General features: G+C 55.0%; 6 protein-coding genes across 6 annotated transcripts; 4 read left to right on the top strand and 2 right to left on the bottom strand.

Annotated features, from left to right (window-relative positions):
* Positions 1 to 266: 266 nt before the first annotated feature.
* Positions 267 to 2,708, top strand: LTR77_010924 (uncharacterized protein; the record flags this gene model as incomplete). Its single annotated transcript, XM_064808140.1, has 1 exon — positions 267 to 2,708. One exon carries the CDS (start codon positions 267 to 269, stop codon positions 2,706 to 2,708), a length of 2,442 nt encoding a protein of 813 aa, XP_064653688.1.
* A 314-nt stretch (positions 2,709 to 3,022) lies between these two features.
* Positions 3,023 to 4,445, bottom strand: MANA2 (mannan endo-1,4-beta-mannosidase A-2; the record flags this gene model as incomplete). Its single annotated transcript, XM_064808139.1, has 3 exons — positions 3,023 to 3,771; positions 3,835 to 4,305; positions 4,361 to 4,445. The coding sequence occupies 3 exons, from the start codon at positions 4,443 to 4,445 to the stop codon at positions 3,023 to 3,025; spliced, it is 1,305 nt and encodes a 434-aa protein (XP_064653687.1).
* An 822-nt stretch (positions 4,446 to 5,267) lies between these two features.
* On the top strand, positions 5,268 to 7,079 carry LTR77_010922 (uncharacterized protein; the record flags this gene model as incomplete). The annotated part of the gene is made up of 4 exons (XM_064808138.1): positions 5,268 to 5,327; positions 5,390 to 5,691; positions 5,749 to 6,076; positions 6,132 to 7,079. 4 exons carry the CDS (start codon positions 5,268 to 5,270, stop codon positions 7,077 to 7,079), a joined length of 1,638 nt encoding a protein of 545 aa, XP_064653686.1.
* A 375-nt stretch (positions 7,080 to 7,454) lies between these two features.
* On the bottom strand, positions 7,455 to 8,426 carry LTR77_010921 (uncharacterized protein; the record flags this gene model as incomplete). The annotated part of the gene is made up of 1 exon (XM_064808137.1): positions 7,455 to 8,426. One exon carries the CDS (start codon positions 8,424 to 8,426, stop codon positions 7,455 to 7,457), a length of 972 nt encoding a protein of 323 aa, XP_064653685.1.
* Positions 8,427 to 12,151: 3,725 nt separating this feature from the next.
* LTR77_010920 (uncharacterized protein) lies at positions 12,152 to 13,588 on the top strand (the record flags this gene model as incomplete). The annotated part of the gene is made up of 1 exon (XM_064808136.1): positions 12,152 to 13,588. The coding sequence occupies one exon, from the start codon at positions 12,152 to 12,154 to the stop codon at positions 13,586 to 13,588; it is 1,437 nt and encodes a 478-aa protein (XP_064653684.1).
* A 1,307-nt stretch (positions 13,589 to 14,895) lies between these two features.
* Positions 14,896 to 18,539, top strand: LTR77_010919 (uncharacterized protein; the record flags this gene model as incomplete). Its single annotated transcript, XM_064808135.1, has 2 exons — positions 14,896 to 16,592; positions 16,643 to 18,539. 2 exons carry the CDS (start codon positions 14,896 to 14,898, stop codon positions 18,537 to 18,539), a joined length of 3,594 nt encoding a protein of 1,197 aa, XP_064653683.1.
* Between the last annotated feature and the right edge of the window lie 37 nt (positions 18,540 to 18,576).

Raw genomic sequence — 18,576 nt, 5'->3', positions numbered from 1 at the left:
CGGCCGGTGGAGCCGCATTTGCGCCGCTTGTCCACCTCACCTCCCCGCGGGGTAGACCACTCAATGCAAGACGACATCTAGACGATGTGCTTTTGTCGAGCGGAGAATGATGCCGTCGAGACCTCCGAAGCTAGGTTTCTGACTGACTTCTCCCCTGGCATGATGCATCGACACCTCTGTCGGAGTCCTACGTCTGTTAATGCGTTGCCGACAACAGAGCATGCCTTACTACGAGGACACAGTCAGAACAGGGTTGAGAGCAAAAGATGGTAGAGGGCATGTTCCACACATTCCAGGCAACGACGGCTCCACCAGAGCCGGTTGAAGTGGAATCAGGGAGGAAATCATACAAGAGGATATCAACGACCAATGCATGCGTGGAGTGCAGACGGCGGAAAATCCGATGTGATGGCAACACTCCCTGCGGACGATGCGCCTTCTATCAGCAGCCGCAGCGCTGCACCTACGCCAAACCCACGCAGCGGGTGGTACCATCCAAAAAGGCACTGGACAAGCTACAACACGAAGTCGAGATCTACCATGCCATCGTGGACCGCATGTTCCCAGGCCGGGACCTCAATACACTTCTAGCGCTTCCGCGAGAACAACTTGTCGATCTGGCAGTAACGTTGCCAGCACCGCGTCGGCCGTCGTCTATCCCGCCGGAGACAGGGCTCGATCCAGGAACCAGCCATACCGGCACTTGGAGCTCAGAGGACGCAGAGAGTCTCGATGCGCTGGAACAGGCGCCAGAGCGAGACCCAGAGATTGACGAAGCGAAACGACACCGGCATAAGGTCAACGCCATATCTGACGACGTCAATGGTCTTTCATTGTCCGTGGACAAGCAGTCGTCTTACGTTGGTATCTCCTCCATCAGCGCAGCTCTCAAGGTCATCTTCAAGACAGCACCTATTGCGGGGCCCTACATAGCCCAAACTTACAATCAGACTGTCCCGCCGAGTCGGAGCACCACTCCTCCGCTCAACCCTCGAATTCTAGATCCACATTACCTGCCCTCCCCCGACGTTGGCCATAAGCTGATTGAATCTTATTTCAACCACGTCCATGTCCAGATGCCGATGATAGATGAGGACCATTTCTGGCGCACCTACCTTTACGATGACCGTCACGATCCGCCCTGGCTTGCTTTGCTGAATATGGTCATGGCGCTGGGGTCATTGGCAGGCTCTACTTGCGACAATGAGGAACACTACGCATACTTCCAGCGAGCCCGCCGGCACCTGGATCTCGAGACATTCGGCAGTGGCAATCTTCTCATGTTGCAAGCTATGGGATTGTTGAGTGGCTACTACTTGCACTACTTGAACCGTCCGAACGAGGCAAATTCGCTCATGGGAGCAACGCTCAGGATGGCCACTGCGCTTGGTCTTCACCGCGAGTACGACGTAAGCTTGTCTTCCGGACCTTCAAGCCAAGGAGGGCGATCAGACAACCGGGAGGTGCCCGCCGGCATTAGAAGAAGGACATGGTGGACTTTATTTTGCCTGGACACTTGGGGTAACGTCGCGACTGGCCGGCCCTCACTCGGCCGAATGGGTCCCGGTGTTACAGTAGGGAGTCCCAAGATCCCCGAGCAAATGAACAATGCACAATACATTGCTTCCCTCAGGCTTCTTCCAATCATCCATAACATCGAGTTCTGTAAGCTGGCGACTCGCATTCAAGACAGCCTGGCGGCGAGACCATTGTGCAAATTCGAAGATTTGTTCGCCTTCGACGCAGAACTGGTCAAATGGCACGATGAGCTCCCTCCGATCCTCCGGGACTCGTACTTGAGTGGGCTCGCGACCCAACGAAAGAACTCGGCTTCCGAAGGTATGCAGCCAGTGCAAACGACACCTGCCCCTGCACACTCCTCGAGACGGACTCCGTTCGACTTCGCTCAGCCGCCAGACAGTGACTACGTTGCTTGCCCTGACATCCTCAAGACTCCAGTGGCGGTCATGCACTGGCGATACCAGAATCTTCGCATGCTCATGCACCGACCGTATCTCCTGGCGGCAGCGCTGCGCCGGACACGATTCGCTGGCATGGGTGCAGAGCAAAAGATCGCTGTGACCCGGTGCCGCGTCATAGCTGGACAGACCATTGCAGACATTGACGCTACATGTCGGCTAGAATTAATCGCCGGTTGGGCTGCTGTATGGGAGATGCACCAGGCGGTCATGGTGCCGCTTGTGTCTCTGTTCTCCCACATATCGTTGTCGACGAAGAACGATGATGCCGAGAACAGCAGCGAGAGCAGTCTGTTCTCTGGCGCGACTGATGAGGAGGTAGAAAAGTGGAAGTGGCAGATCGAGACCGCGCTGCAATTTTTCGACAAGATGCGCAGCTATTCGGTCGCAGCCAAGAAGAGTAAGGACGTCGTGGAGAGGTTGTACGAAGCCAGCAAGCACGTTCAGCGACATCGTGAGCAGCAGACGCAACCCCCTCGCCCTGCTCAGTGCGCACTTGATGATGTTGCCCAAGCTTCCGACACAACACTTGCTCACTCCAACGATCTACCATCGGCCTACCCAGCCGACTTTGGACAGCTCGTGGCGTTCGAGGAGCCACTCCTTCCCAGCCCGGACAACGACGCCGCGATGGAATCTTTCTGGGACGACATGCTGTGGGGCACCTTCCCGGAGACTGGGGACTGGATGCAAGGCCTCCATCAGTTTGACTGGCCCGCGGCAGATTGATTGACAGATGTGGGCCGAGGTGTCGTCCAAGAGGAGAGGAAGCAGCGGCGACCACTTTCACGAACATTAACGATTCAGGAGCGACGCATCTGCTAGCCGCGCGTCTCTATGCGTCTACTGCTGATTTGGAATGACCGAAGATCGCCGAGAGGTTGGGAAGCCGCTCTCTTCGCGTACCAACTATTATACACAGAAAGCGGACATGAGCAAAGGCACATGTCCGTGTTATCTCGACAGCACTCTAAATATCCCCGAGTATTCTTGCCAAGACAGGCAAATGTTCCAATTGTTTTGACCTCATTGCGCTTGGAAGACTAAGCCGCATCGATTGCTTCAACGTGCACCGTCACAAGGCAGTCGAAGAGATCTGAGCCGTAGTAAACGGTGAACCCGTCGTCCGATGTCTGTCCATTCGACAGCGTATCGCCATACTGCCAATACATGTCTCCAGCATTACCAGCACTCTGAAGCGACGTAGCTTCCCAAGAACTCTCAATCGTGCAACGGTCAGTCTCGAATCCAAACTCCTCCAGCACACACGGCTTTCCAAGCTTGGCGCAGGCTTTGCCGTGGTTCTCGATCCAGCTGTTGCCCCAGGCCTGCGCAGGGCTGACAGACCAGCTGGACGGGTAGAGGTGGTAGGTGCAGAAGTCGATGTCGGGCACAGCGCAGTTGGCGACGAAGTCAGTACCTTCCGTGTACGTGTAAGGGTAGGATCCATCGTCGCCGGTGTCGAGGCCGAAACCCTCCTCGCCGGTCGTCACCATGTGCTTGGAGTCGAGGCTCTTGATGTACTTGGACGTGTCTGCAATCCAGGTGGTCATGATGCTTGTGTCGCAGCCGTTGCAGCGGGGCTCGTTGGCGAGCTCCCAGGCGAAGACGGCGGAGCTGTCGGAGTAGCGCGATACCACGGCCTTGATGTACTTCTGGTACTGGCCCTGGGCTTTGGTGTTGTTGTACCATTCCTGGTTGGAGCTGATGCCGGCCCAGTTGAAGTAGGCGGCCATGCCACCATAGTCAGTCCAATTGTTGACGAAGTTGATGATCAGTTTGATGCCGTGCGCTGACCGAACATACAATGTCAGCCGAGTTCACAGTGTCCTTGGACCATAGCATCAGGACATACCTTCGGCAGATTTGACGACATAATCAAGCCGCTGGAGACCATCAGGACCAGTGTTGATGGTCGGCTCATCACCAATAAACGACTGGTAGTAGACCGTGCCAGAGCTCTGAGTAGTGTTGACGTCGTTGAAACCCCAAACACGAAGAACCTCAAGTCCCGATTCCTTCAGGTGCTGCATGACGGTGTCAACATCATCGTTGTTGGTCAGGAAACCGATCCAGTACGAGTTGGTGCCAGCGAAGTAGCTTTTCTCGCCATCGATCACGAATGAGGTGCCGCTGGTCGTCGGGTAGGAACCAGCTGCTGTGTAGCTCGAAGCCGGCTGGGTAGACGCGCTTGATGCAGCGGGCAAAGAAGAAGCGGAGACGACCGCGGACGAGGATGCCTTCACGGAGGTTGCCAATGTAGAGGACCCAGCCGGGTACGCAGCGGAGCTCGGTGCGGCCTCCACAGACGAGCTGACATCTGCATCTGTACATCAGTCAGAGGTGTCTCCAAGAGCCATGCCTTAGATCTGTTAACTTACACACGTAGCTAACCGAGCAATCATCTTGGCCAAGAACAAACGGGATAACGGCTGCCAGAGCCGCAAGGTTAAAAAGAAGGCGCATCTTGGACGAGCGAAGGAATGATTTGAAGGAGAAGATAACCCGAAGCGTCAGCGTTGAGAGATTGAAGACGGGAACGACTTGCCTTGGAATAAATACCTGAGTCGAGGAGAACAACCATACCGACCGGAAGAACAACGTCCAGCATCACCTGCCTTTTCTGTGTCAAGTAGACGCCGTTTGATATAGTTCTGCAGCATCATGCTTCAGGTATACTGTAGATCTCTACCCAATTTCCCATTGACCTGGAGGTGGAGGCCATCGAAACGCGCACAGACTGCACGTACAAGTTGCGAGATCCGGGTTGGGCGCTTCTCCAGGAACGGAGCGTGTTTGCCCGAGTATTACATTCGCGATCTGGGTGGGTATACGTTCTCGAAAACGGATGCTGTCCGAAATGCCGGAGAGACTTTTGTCAAAGAATGATTCAGAACTTGTGATACCTCGGAGCCTCGTACTCCCTATGCCCAATGCGGCGACGGAAGGATGTTGTCCGTCTAAGCGCTCTAGCCCGGATCGTCCTCTCCACATCCCCGTGCAAATGTTGGGGGAAGTTCACTTCCACCACCCTGCCACGTGCTCAGGATGCGGGTCGATGCTCCCCCGAAAGTGGGCATGGAAGGATCCCCTCCGCGTTCGAGGTCAGCTAGGCCTTGCTAGACCCCATGGGACTGGTCTTCGGCTCACAAGCGATGCATTGATACGGCCTAGAACGCAGGAAAGACGGGTACACATCCGTATTCCAGAAGACATATCTTCCTACAAGATGCCCGTCCCCAGGCCTGATCGTATCGCTCAGGACACGCACGAGACGCATTCACCAAGATGTCTTCCGTCAACGATGAGAAAGCGGAGGGGATGACCAAGGTCGAGAAGCTGGCAGAGGTATGTTCAGCTCCAGCACTGAGATTGATGAAGCGTCAGCTAACCAGATCCATCAATGACAGGCCAACGTCGCAGAGATCAAAGTCATCAAGGGCAGCGAAGCCTACGCTGAGGCGTTGTTGAAGGAGAAGCCATCTTTGTCGGACGCAGTCACCTGGAAACTCATCGGCTGCTTGCTCCTGGGTTGTTTCTGCCAGACAGTCAACGGTTTCGATGGCAGTCTCTTCGGTGGATTGACCGCCAACTCCAACTTCCTGGACTACTTTCATGGTACCAACGATGGAACATGGGCTGCTTTGAACTCGGCAATGTACCAAATCGGGAGCGTATGCGGGCTGCCGTTTGTTGGGCCAGCTATTGACACGTAGGTCGACGAGCTTCACTACCTTCTCGACGTTGCACATGTTCTAACGGGTACTAGATGGGGTCGACGTGTAGGCATGGTCATCGGCTCCAGCTTGATCATCCTCGGATGCATCCTCAACGGCGTCACCCTCTACGCATCCGACTACCACCAAGCTACGAGCCAACTGCAGGGTGGCCGTTTCCTCCTGGGCTTCGGTGTCAGCATCGCCTCGGCTGCCGGCCCTATTTACGTTGTCGAGACTGCTCACCCGGCCTGGCGTGGTATTATTACCGCCTACTGCAACACCTTCTGGTTCGTGGGCTCGATTCTCGCAGGTGGTGCCGTGCGCGGTGGCTTGAACATTGGCGGGAACACCTCATGGCAGCTCCCTATCTGGCTTCAGGTAAGGCGATTCGCTGCTCGGGCATTAACGGACATTATGACTAACTCTCACCCAGCTCGTCTTCCCAGGCCTCATTGTTCTATTCGTCTGGTTCGTCCCCGAGAGTCCCCGCTGGCTGTTTGTGCACAACAAGAGGACCCAGGCCGCGGCAACACTTACCAAATGGCACGGCAACGGAAATCCGGAATCGCCCTGGGTCAAGCTGCAGCTTGAAGAGTACGAAAGCTTCCTGAACGAGAATGGATCGGACAAGAAGTTTTGGGACTACAGTGCGCTCTTCAAGACCCGGGCGAGCCGCTACCGTCTGGCATGCAACTGCATCTTCGCCATCTTTGCCCAGTGGGCTGGCAACGGTGTCTTGACCTACTTCCTACCCGCTGTTCTGGACACGGCCGGATACAAGGCGGACGTCACGAAGGCCAACATCAACCTCGCATACGCCTGTTTCCAGTTCGCCTTTGCCCTCTTCGGCGCTGCATTCGTCGACAGAGTCGGTCGTCGCTGGATGATGCTGGGCTCGATGGCTTCCTGCTGCGTCATGTGGATCGGCGTTACTTCTTCCACGGCCGTCTTCAGCCAGTCCGGCGAGACCAACGCCTCCGCTGCCAAAGCCACCTTGGCCTGTATCTTCCTCTTCGGCGCCGTGTACTCTATCGGTATCACCCCGCTCCAGGCTCTCTACCCGGTTGAAGTCCTGTCCTTCGAGATGCGCGCCAAGGGCATGGGTTTCAGCAGCTTGGCCGTCGCGGTCGGTGGTCTGCTCAACCAGTTCGCGTGGCCGATCTCCCTCGCCCAGATTGGATGGCACACGTACATCATCTTCGTCGTCTGGGACGCTATCCAATGGTGTGTGTGGTACTTCATGATGCCCGAGACGAAGCGTAGGACGCTCGAGGAGCTGGACAAGATCTTTGAGGCGCCCAGGCCGGTCAAGGAGTCGTTGATCCCGCACAAATTGGCTGTTGACAAGGAGGGTACGGTGTTGGCTTCCGAGGATATCTAGATGATGCTGGATGGTGGATGCTGCCTGATTGGGGGAGCTGTGGTTGGTAGAAGCAAAGAAGATGTTGATGTTCGATACCGGACATGATTCTGCGCCATTTCATTCACGTTTCAAGCCCGCACCAGGCGATGCAGTAGAAGAAGTGACAGTCTCCGCAGTCCAGACGGTAGGAAAAGTATATTTAGGAGCCTCTAGTAGGTATGTAGAAGACTGTTCGACGGAGAAGAGACGAGGAATGGTCAGGCGGACAGCATAGCTCTCCGAGATAGTAGGAGCAGCATTGCTTAGCAAAAGTCTCAATAGTAAACAATAGTTTCACGGAGAAGCCAGAACCTGACTGCCACTTCTTCTGCTACCTCGCCTGGCACGTCTTGATCACCACAATGACCCACTCAACTCTTCCACAATAGCCTTCGCCGTAGCGTTCATCATCCTAAACGTCGGATGCAGCGAATTCAACCAAAAGTACTCATCCACCGCCACCCCACAGTCAGCATCAAAAGTATACCAACTATCCGTCCCATTCTCATAATCCACACAATAGTCCGTCGTGTTCTTGTACGCGCAGGTCTCCAGATGTGAACACGGATCGTTCAAGACCTGTCTGAAGATGCGATGGGTGTTGAAGACGAACGTCGTGGCGTCGGCATAAGTACTGCTCAGATTCGCCGCCATAGCTGTGATGTTGGCGTTGTAGGCCGAGATGTACTCCGCTTCCAGCCTTTGCGATGCATGGCCTTGCGCGACGGTGAGTGGGGAGCGGTTGACCGGCGGTACATTGAGGAAGAGGAAGTTGCGCGCGCCGCTTTGGTAGAGGACGTCCATCAGACTGGCATACTCCGCGATGTCTTGCGCGAGGACGGTTGAGGCGTTGGCGTTGCTGTAGGCGTTGCCGATGTCGTTAATCCCGAAGAAGCTGGCGAAGAGGGTGTTCTTCTTCTTCCAGTTGAAGGACTTGGGGTGGGTGCTGTAGTTTGGGATGTACTCTTGGTAGATTTGGTCTTTCAGCGAGAGGACGGTAGGGAGGTATGGCCGGACGAGAGCAGAGTCCACTGTGGCGCCTCCGTATGCCAAGTTGACGGTCTTGAGGAAAGTAGCGTTGTAGGTAGTGGTGAGGAAGTCGACCCAGTTCGGTCCGTTGGTTGCGGTGTAGCCTGGGTAGGCCGGGTTACCCAGTGGATTTGCTTTCGAAGGTTGAGCCAAGGTGTCATTGAAGCCGGTCGTGGTGTATGAGTCGCCGAAGACGACCATGTGGGAGATGCCTTCCCATCCTGGCCAGCATGTGGATTTCGGTGCTGCCAGTGCCGATCCAGCCAGCAAGGCGAGCAGTGCTGTAGTGTTGCGCATATTGAATGTAAGTCCAAGGAGATGTGCAGAGGTTGACGGAGAACAGGAAGACTAGAGCAAGACTTTACCTACCTTTGTAGAAGAGACATCAGATCTAGACCTGGGAGCTCTGTACGCAATACACTGGACCCGCCCTGGTGGAGAGTGTCTGATGTTGATGAGAGTGTGATGATGATTCGGAGTATCTTGCTCCGCATCAGAAGGAGGGAACGAGTGCTGTCACTGCCGTCTGCTGGCAAATCGGCATTTTAGCTCAATAGCCTATTTTCATGTAGACACGATCTCCTCATGCTTGTTCGGTACAAGCATAAAGCAGATCAATGGAAGAGGTGTTGTACCTGAGTAGTGAGCAGGAGACCGAGGCAGCGTTCTTCTGTTGTAACATTAAATACACCCCATTGCCAATGAGTGACATCCATCGTAATCTAACATAAAGTACAAGAAACAGTCTGTCTCGATCTGTTTTGTTTGGGGTATCATTTGTTTTTCCATTAAATCTATGCGCCAGGCCGAGAGGCCGCCCAGTCTTGTTCCCAATCCATCCTGTCCCATTGATATCATTCTGTAAACTCCATCATACCCATTGTCTGACGGAACGAGTGTACTCGTCCGAACGTCCAACTAGCCTCCCACACTTCTTGTTCTTGTATTGCCTCCCATCCCAGTTCCACAACTACATCACCCCTCCCACCCTACCCAAACACTAGCACCTCAACTACCGATGCCTCTTCCCATACTCATAAGAGCTGCTACTCCTCGGCTCCCGATCATCCTTCGCCGTCGACCCGCCCGTCTGATGCAGCACCAGCCCCGAGGGGCGAGTGGTAGGGCTCGCGGAGCCTCTGCTGCCGGATGAGGAGCCCGAGCCGGAGGAGGAGGCTGAGGAGGGCGTGTAGGAGACTTGCGGCTTGCGGGATGGCTTGGAAGACATGGTGTCGGGGGTGGTAGATGACTCGGCGGTGGTACTGGCGGCCGATTCGTCTTGGGCTGTTGACGGTTGTGTCGGCGGTTGGAGCTCGTCTGGGAGTTTAGAGTCTCGCTTTGGTTTGGTGGTAGTGCTGTTGGTGTTGGTGGTAGTGGTTTTGTTGTTGGTGGTAGTGGTGGTGGCGGTGTCGATGGTGTCGGACGATTGATGTTGCTGTTGGGACGCCAGCTGGATGTCTCGAACAGTAAGACTGTTGCTGCAGCGAGTGTCGGAGTGGAGATGTTGTCTTTGCTTTATGAGTTGTGGTGGATGCTCAATAAATGTCTGTCTCGAGTTTGGTGGGCGGCCTCGTCTTATATATGCTGTGAATGAGATGATGTCCAAGGCAGCAAGCAGAAAACAGAAAGAAGAAACGATCGACCAGCGATTTATACAGCAGAAAGAAGGCGACGACAGAAGAACAGAGAAGGTCGCTCGGTCGCTGCAAGGCCGCAGCAAGGTGTCTGTGTCTTGTGGTCGGCATCCTTCCTCGTCATTCGCCACGGCCTGTGCACTGGCCTGCGCTGTGCAGGGCTGAGTCGTCGAAACAGTGCCCATTGCCCAATGCTCACCAGGCAGAAACGGTCCGCCGAGGACGTGGACGATTGAAATGGCGCAAAAGAAAGAAATGTGACTCATGTGTGTCGTCGTGGACAATCTTCTCGAGCAGCAATCTGGCCGCATTCGTCCGTGCAGCTGTCTCTCTGCAGCTTACGTCGACGCAGGTACGCCAGGCACCTACGCCGTCTCATTGGGTTGAAGTGAGGCGCGCGAAACAGAGCAGGGAAGCCGAGGCGAATGGGAGAGAAGATGACATTTGGAAGACAGGAGAAGGGTGTCAGAAGACCGCAAGGAAGAGGTCGCTGACGCGGTTGTTTGGCAGCAGAACAAGGCGGCGAGTAGGGTGCCGTCGCGGAGGAGCAGGGGTGGTCGTCGGCGTTGGTTTCTCCTGTGCCGGCGAGCGCAATAGGCCCGATCTGACTCTCCGTGCGACTCGTGATGGACCGTGGCCACGAACTGGCATTTTCGACGAAGCAGAGACGAGATGGAACAAGACGCAGATTGGAAAGCTGCGCCAACTGATGAGTCTTGCATCTTCAGACAAGCGTGGTGGTCGTGGAGGCTGGGTTGGCTGGGACTTCCTCGGCTAAGATGTTGGCTCCTGCATTTTCTGGTGTGAACAACATCACCACCATCAACCACTCCTTGGGATGATGTGGCAGACCCGGAAGGCTATCAGACATGGTTAGATTATGACTCTGCTTCCGAAGGAACAGCAGTTCTTGAAAGCAAACATTCAAGGGACTCCTGCAAGATCGTCCGAAGGCAGATGAGGAGGGGGCGGTGATGGACAATGTCTCGACATTTGGAATCGCCGCACAGTCTTGGAGCCTACTCGTGGATGGGCCACCATGCTTTTGGCTCGAGAGCAGTCATGTAGAGCCTGACGACGAGAGATGCACACCGATCCTTGTGGGCTACCCAAGGTAGAGCAGGCAAGTAATTCCTATTTCTCTTTTCCCTAAAACGCCCCAGTGCAATCTACACGTACACTACTTCTCTGCCAGAAGACAAGGTCTTTCCGCTCGCTCATCTCCGCGACCGCTCGTTGCTCCATGCCTCCCTTCATATTACGGTCCGCTTCCATCCCGCCCATAAACTCATCTCATTCCCATCACTCAACATCCCGAAAAACATTTCACAGACTTCGCCCCCTTCGCTTCCGAACACGTCCCCTTGCCCGAATCATCCCCAGTATCCTTGATCTCATTCTGGCACTCGCCGTCGGAGTATGCCACGCAGCGCACCGTACCAGTACCTGCACGCAACTGTCAGCAGCCCCATCTATCCTTGAAGGCTGTGGTCCAACGCACCGCCTACGGTCCAGATTGAGTCGAAGGAGTCGTAATTAAAGCAGCTATCAACGCGGAAGGGTTAGATATGCCTCGAATGCTATATGGCGCGAGGTGATAAGGTAAGACTCACTTGCGCTCGCAGGTTCCCACGAAGCTTACAGCTGGAAACGCACAGCCGGGACCGTGGTAGAGGTTGACGGTCGCTTTGGAAGCGGACGTGAAGGTGGTCAGGGTCACCAGGAGCAGGAGAGTGGAAAATAAGCTGGAGGTCGCCATTGCTAGGACTTCAACGCTGAGGTGGGTGAGATTGTAGTTTGGTGGGAGAACGGTAGGTATCGCAGTCCGTTATATGTCTTCCTACAAATCCCTCCGTGTTTGCCTCCCGCATCGCGATCATATCTCACCGTTACATCGAAATGCAAGGCTTATGCTGACTTCTCCGCGCCCTTCGTCGTCTCTCAAATTGCAGAGCAGATGTATAATTCTTTTCGCGAGCACAGTGAATGGCTAAGCGACGCAGATATTTGCAAAAATCCCCAGTCGCCTTGTTGGATGTTCAACACCTGGGCCAATGTGGATCGGGTGGCCGCATCTATTTGAATTTCAGTCGACTCTGTCAGCAACACCTTTGGCCATTAATAACTAGCGCAAGTCGATATTCAGTATGCTCACGCTATGTATAGGCAAAACTTACGAAGATAAACATTGTTGGAAATGATGGCGCTGTACACGGAGGAATGAAGCTGTAAGCCTGTAAGCACGATGTGACCTCGAGATATTCTCCTACGATGGCGAGTTCTTCTGGACCACGAGCAAGATTCTAGATAAGAAATCGTGCTGCTATCTATGTTGAGGACAACAAACCACATTTGATCCAGAACGCCAGCCAACGTTGCCCATTCACCATGCTTTCCCAAATCCTGGTCCTGCTCTCTGCCTTGAGCGCAAGATCACTTGCCATTCCCTTCCCTTCCGCGAGTTTTGGAGCAGCATTCTCTTCGATGGAAAGTCCTCCTGCCGTTGCGTCTTCCGCTGTCAGTACCACTTCATCGGCCACAGAGTCATCCTTCACCGGGGTGTCCGTCGGTGCCGTCAACGCCGTCGTCTCCCCAAGTGGAGTAGACGTGTGCTCTCTCGACCAGAGCGATCCAGCGTCATGGGAACCGTCGGCAGCCACCAGCTTCATGCAGAACTGGTTCGACGCCAACGGAACAGCCAACTGGCTCAACGCCATGGACGACACCACCCAAATCGACGGCTTCGACTCTGTCCTCGATTGCAAGCCTCTAGGAGGGAATACCTGCGCGGCTCCCATCACCCCATGCAAAGACTTCACACCACCGGTACTGCGACTCGTACGCATCGCGGCCACCAATGCTCACGACTTCTTCACATTGGCACATGAGCAACTCCAAGACACGACGATTAGCGACATCCTCTCCATCGACCAGGTCATTGCAGACTTTGCTCCTGATCCGCCGGAGGCTGGATTCAACTTCGTCAACGCCGTTGCTGCCGGGTTCTTCCTCGCAGGGCCTATAGCAGGCATAGCAGGCAAAGAAGGCCTCAGTTCAATCCTGAACATCGTCGGCGGAGCATTGGGCTTTGCAAACGCCGTGAACCCTCCAGCAGAACCCATCGACAGCACAGACGAATGGCAGAGAGTTCTCAGCGACCAACTGGGCGCGACCTTCACATCAGCCGCAGACGCAATAGAAGGGATCAACAGCAAACTCTTCGGGGGCGATGCCGACTACGACCTGGACGGGCTAGTCTCGAGCCTCCGATCCGCGGGCCTGGTGGATACGACCGAGGGTCTCAACTCCATCAGCACCATCTTCGCCAGCGGCGCCTTCCTCGCCGACCAAGACGAGTCGAGCCTCACCGCCGGCCTCGACGCGGGCTTCGCACGGGTCAAGCAGAGCCTCGTCGCCGGTCTCATGCGCGCGCAGAACTGGTACGTCTTCATCAACACCCAGCTTTCGGAAGGCGAGTGTGGTGTGCTCGGCAGCCGGTTCATCAATAACGAGTGCATGATCCTGTCGAAGCGCAGCTCGAGCGATGGCCGAGACACTGACCCGATCCATAGCGATATTTTGAGCAGGCTGGATGGTGGTGAAGGGTACAATATCAATGTGGCGGAGATGTATCAGAATGCTGTGGACTGCAATGGCGGGCGGCTGGATACGAGCGTGAGTTTTGGAGCGGGCTTGCCGAAGTGTTTCTGGAGTTTGCCGATTTTGCGGGTGGATGGCGAGTTCGTTTGTGATTTGATACCAGAGGGGTTGGCTTCCGCTCAAGGGTATGCAGCGGGGGTGCAGTTGACGGAGTCGGCGTGTTGAAGATGGCGTCCATGGTGCAGAAGAGTCTGTGGCGTTGTGCTTCTGGGAATCAGTCAATCAACCCGGTGGATAGTCTGGCAATAATGGTTCTAAATCGTCGTCCGGATTCGCGCGATTCAGCTTCAATATCGATAGTTCTCAGACTTTTTCCCCAGTCTGGGCCATGTACATGTATGCTTGAGCTTCATAATATTGATGTGAGATGTCGAATGGAAACAGGAGAGAGTTGTCTAATGAGGTTGATGTTGATGTCTCGGCGTTACTCACGGCTTGACTTCGGCAAGGGACGAGATGAGACGAGACCACTCCCGTCTTTCGACTTCCCCCTTCCTCACCTCCTCAGGGCCTCTTCTGCCCGAGTACGGCCACGTGTACAGGACTGGAGCGTTCAGAATCATCACAAGTCGAGCCCTACCGCGTGAGATGCAATGAACATGTCTCTCGACGTGCCGGTGAGCGCTCAACGAGGTCGCAGGCTCAGCGAGACAGCCATCTGGAACCGAGAAACCAAGAACAGCGTCCGGATCTCATCTCGAAAATATCGGACCATCGCACGTTTGCTTCCTGTTTCTGAAGAAGTCGATACAGGACAGAAAACGGCAACTGTTGCAGTCTCTCCAAGGCCTGCGCCACGCTCTTCAATGGAAAGCTGGAACATCCCAACATGGTGACTACATGCAATAGAATATTGTTCCATCTCAGTCCGTTCTCGAGCAACAAAAAACAAGGGAAGACAATGCCTGTCGACTATGCAGACGTATGCCGTTTGGAGACATGGTCGAATACGCTCGACGTCTGGCGGTATCCCATTGATCTGTGAGCATGCATAGGTGCGTTGTCCGCTTGGCTCGACTATCATTTGGCAACTCGCCTCCCCACTACCACACGTAGTTACCAGACGGGGTGGTTGGTCTTGTGGCCATAATGACAACTGATTCCAATCTCGACACAAACAGCCATCTGCATACCCACAAATCCCAGCGGTCTCGTCTTTCGCTCTCGCCACAAACGCGCCACAGAAGATACGTCCTCCATTGTGTGAGCTTGAGGACTATCGACTGCACTATTGACGACTCACATGAGACCGCGAAAGCGCGGCTTGGCCTATTTCATACTCAAGGCTTAGATTTCATTGACCTACTCCTGTCTTTCTCAGGACAAGATAAGTACTAGGGCCCTACTCTCTTCATGTAATACCACCTCTGCAGTCACCTCAAGTGACATCTGCGCTCGTCATCCCTCCTACCTGGGCGGGTTACAGTCTTGTTCGAGATCTTCTTCCATCTTGTAACGGCCCGGCGCAGAAGATGCCTGCTCCACTCCGTCTGATCATGCTCCCCTTGCTTCTCTTCTCTCTTTTCCAGGCCACGGGTGCGCAACAATACGTTGGCGACACAATCCCGAACAGCCTCCCGACTGTGCCTGGCAGCGAGATTACTTTCTTCAAGGTCAAGGATCCGGCAGGCAAGAACAACAATCTGACGTTGATCAACTATTACTCGCGCCAACTCAATGGCCAGTGCATCGTGGAGAGCCAAATCCAGCGAGCTGTGGTCATTATTCATGGCCTCAACCAGGACCCGGCAACCTACGAGTCCAACATGCTCAGTGCTTTGTCACAAATTTCGGATCGCAACGTCAACAGAAGCTCCGTGGCTGTAATGGCTCCCTTCTTTGCCAACGGAGACGACAAGACCGTCGGCTACCCTTGGACCAACGGCTTGTCTCCCGGTCGCGGTTCAACAAGCAACTGCTTGGTCTGGAAGGCATCTCAGTGGTCTGCTGGCGGCAACAACCAATACCCGTACACTTCCACCAACACGTCCTCGTACACGGTCCTGGACCAGATCATTCAGTACTTCGATAATGCTGCGTTTTTCCCGAACATGAAGCAGATTGTCATCGCTGGTCACTCGCTGGGTGCGCAGACCGTTCAGAGGTACGCCGCCATCGGCCAGCCTGGCAACACTCGCTCGCCGGTCACCTACTGGATCGCCAACCCCAACAGCTATGTCTGGCTGAGCACCTCACGCCCGCTTTCCACTGCTGGCTGTCCGATCTACGACAACTACCGCGAAGGCTTCACCAACTTCACACAATATCCGATGACATACGGGGTGTCGCTTGTAAACTCGGGCCGTGCAAACATTCTCGCCAATTTCAACAGCAAGGCTATCGCTTACGGTCGTGGAACGCAAGATCTTGGTGACGATGCTTCGACCTGCGCACCGGGAACAGCTGGTGCCAATCGCAACGAGAGGTTCTTCAACTTCATCGCTGCTTTCCCTCCATCTTGCTCAGATCCGGCAGGTCGCAACTGCGACACTATCGACTTCGTGAACGTCGGACACGATGCCGGGCAGATGATGGCGTCTCCAGCTGGCCAGGCTCGTCTGTTCACCGACAACTTCTACGGTAACGGCAGCCGTTCGTACGATTTCGGATACCCTCGACAGACAACTGGCGATGACCCATATCCGAATCCAGCGCTCAAAGACACAGCTTCGTCCATCAACAATGCAACGTACGCCGGCAATATGACCTACTGGGGCTGCTGGTCGGATCAGAATCCACGTTCACTCCCCAATCTATCCTACAACACCAACACCAACACGATCGAGGGCTGCACCTCCGCTTGCGCCCAAGGAGGCAACACGATTGCTGGCCTGGAGTTCGGCACTCAATGCTTCTGTGGCTCCGCTCTTGGATACAAAGCGACTGAGGTGGTCGAAAGCTCATGTGCCACTGCCTGTCCTGGTAATTCAAGCGAAGTATGTGGTGGTCTGAACCGCCTTTCACTGTTCTCAAATGGTCGGCCGGTCGTGCAGCCTCAGCCTGGTGCCCCAGAGACAGTCAATGGCGACTTTTATGTTGGATGCTATACTGAGGCGAGCAGCGGACGGGCGCTGAGCGGCAAGTCGACGTCGGGAAGTTTCATGTCGCTTGAGTATTGTGCCAGCTTCTGTGGCGACTTCAAGTACTTAGGCACTGAATATGCCAATGAGTAAGTCCTACCATCAATCCTGTTGTTGCTCAGCTACTGATTAGAGCCAGGTGCTATTGTGGCAACTCTCTCGCAGTGGGAGCAAGCATCACAGATGACAACGAGTGCAGCATGACCTGCGCGAACAATCCTACTGAGTTCTGCGGAGCTGGAAACCGGCTCACTGTCTACCAGAACACCACGTGCGTGCCTCCGACTACGACAAACACCGGCGGTACTTCTGGCTCCACTCCGACTAGTGGTGGCAGCTCTGCATCTGGACCGTTTTGTCCTGCTTCTAACAACACGGTCGTTGCGTCTGGTAGTAAGAACTTCACAGTGGAGTGCGGCATCGATCACTTCGGCGGCGATCTCACTTCTCTCAGCGTCAACAGCTTCCAGACATGCATCGATGCTTGTGCTCAGAATTCTCAGTGCGTGGACGTCAGCCTCTCGGGATCTGCTTGTTACCTGAAGTCGTCGTTAGGAAGTGGTGGAGCGAATGCGGCGATATGGGGGGCGAAGTTGATGATATTAGCTGCAACCTCGACATTCACTTCAACGACAAGCACAAGCACTGGCACTGGCAGGACTTTGGCCACACTACATACAACAACAGGTGGCACTGCTACTATGAGTACGAACACTTCTCCGAGCACGCCAACGCCGATCCAGGTCAAATGTCCTGACGCCAACAGCACGACCTACACAGCAGCCAACGGCGAGAACTTTCTCATCGAGTGCGGCATCGACCATGCAGGTGGCGATATGAGCAGTAAAGGTTTCAACAGCTTCGCCGACTGCATCGATCTCTGCGCGACCACGGCGGGCTGTGTGGATGTCAGCTTTCTCGGAGCGACGTGCTATCTCAAGTCCACCCTTGGTGCTCCGGTGAAGAATGTCGTTTGGGGTGCTAAGTTGGTTCTGTCGACGTCGACGTCCACATCAACATCGACTACATCGTCGACGAGCTCGACGTCTTCGACAAGTACAGCCGCTACGTCTCCCACAGCCACCCTTACCCCAACGATACCTTCGACCACGTCTTCGTCAACGACGTATACCTCGAGCACCTCAACTTCTGGTACGTCGACATCCACGAGCACTTCTTCGACTAGTACGTCTACCTCGAGCACCTTAACCTCGAGCACTTCATCGGCCACCAGCACGTCCACCTCGAGCACGTCTACTTCCAGCACTTTTACGTCAACCACTTCTACTGCTACATCCACCAGTACCTCCTCCACCAGCACCTCCACCTCCTCCACCAGCACAATATCCACCAGCACAACCACAACCCCACCCACCTCAACAGCCCTCCCCTCCGGCTTCACCCCCCTCGGCTGCTTCATCGACAACAACCCCTCCCGCGCCCTCTCCAACTCCAACGGCACCTCCTCCAAGCAAACCCCTCAACAATGCGCCCTCGCCTGCCGCGCCAAAGGCTACGCTTACAGCGGCACCGAATACGCCTCGGAATGCTGGTGCGGCAACTCCGAGCCCACCACCCAGGCTCCGGCAACTGCATGCAGTATGAAATGCTCCGGCGATCCCACGCAGCTCTGCGGAGCCGGTAATCGATTGAGTGTAGTGTTGGACACCACGTTCAAGCAGACCTTCTTCGCCGAACCAAGCTACAAGACCTGGAACCTGATGGGCTGCTACGTCGACAGCACGTCCGCTCGAGTACTAGAAAGCGGCGTCTCGCTAGCTGCGTTCGGCGGTGGCAGCAACGCAACGATCGGCAACTGCATGGACGCCTGCGCAGCGAAAGGGTACAGTTACTGCGGCGAGGAGTACTACTCCGAGTGCTATGGTGGCGGGACGGCGCCGGGGGTGGGTTCGTTGGCGAGTGGGGTTGATGCGTTGGCGGCGGGGTGTGGTTTTCCTTGTAAGGGGAATAGTAGCCAGGCTTGTGGGGGGAGTAATCGGATTTTGGTGTATGTGAATAATGGCACCGGGGTGTAGGAGGACTTCCATCTCGCGGGGAAGAAGGGGGTTTGAG

This window comes from Saxophila tyrrhenica (genome assembly GCF_035928015.1).
Source record: "Saxophila tyrrhenica strain CCFEE 5935 chromosome Unknown scaffold_28, whole genome shotgun sequence".
Lineage (NCBI taxonomy): Eukaryota > Fungi > Ascomycota > Dothideomycetes > Mycosphaerellales > Extremaceae > Saxophila > Saxophila tyrrhenica.
Note: the sequence above shows the minus strand (reverse complement) of the source record. Positions and strands in the feature narration are given on the sequence as shown.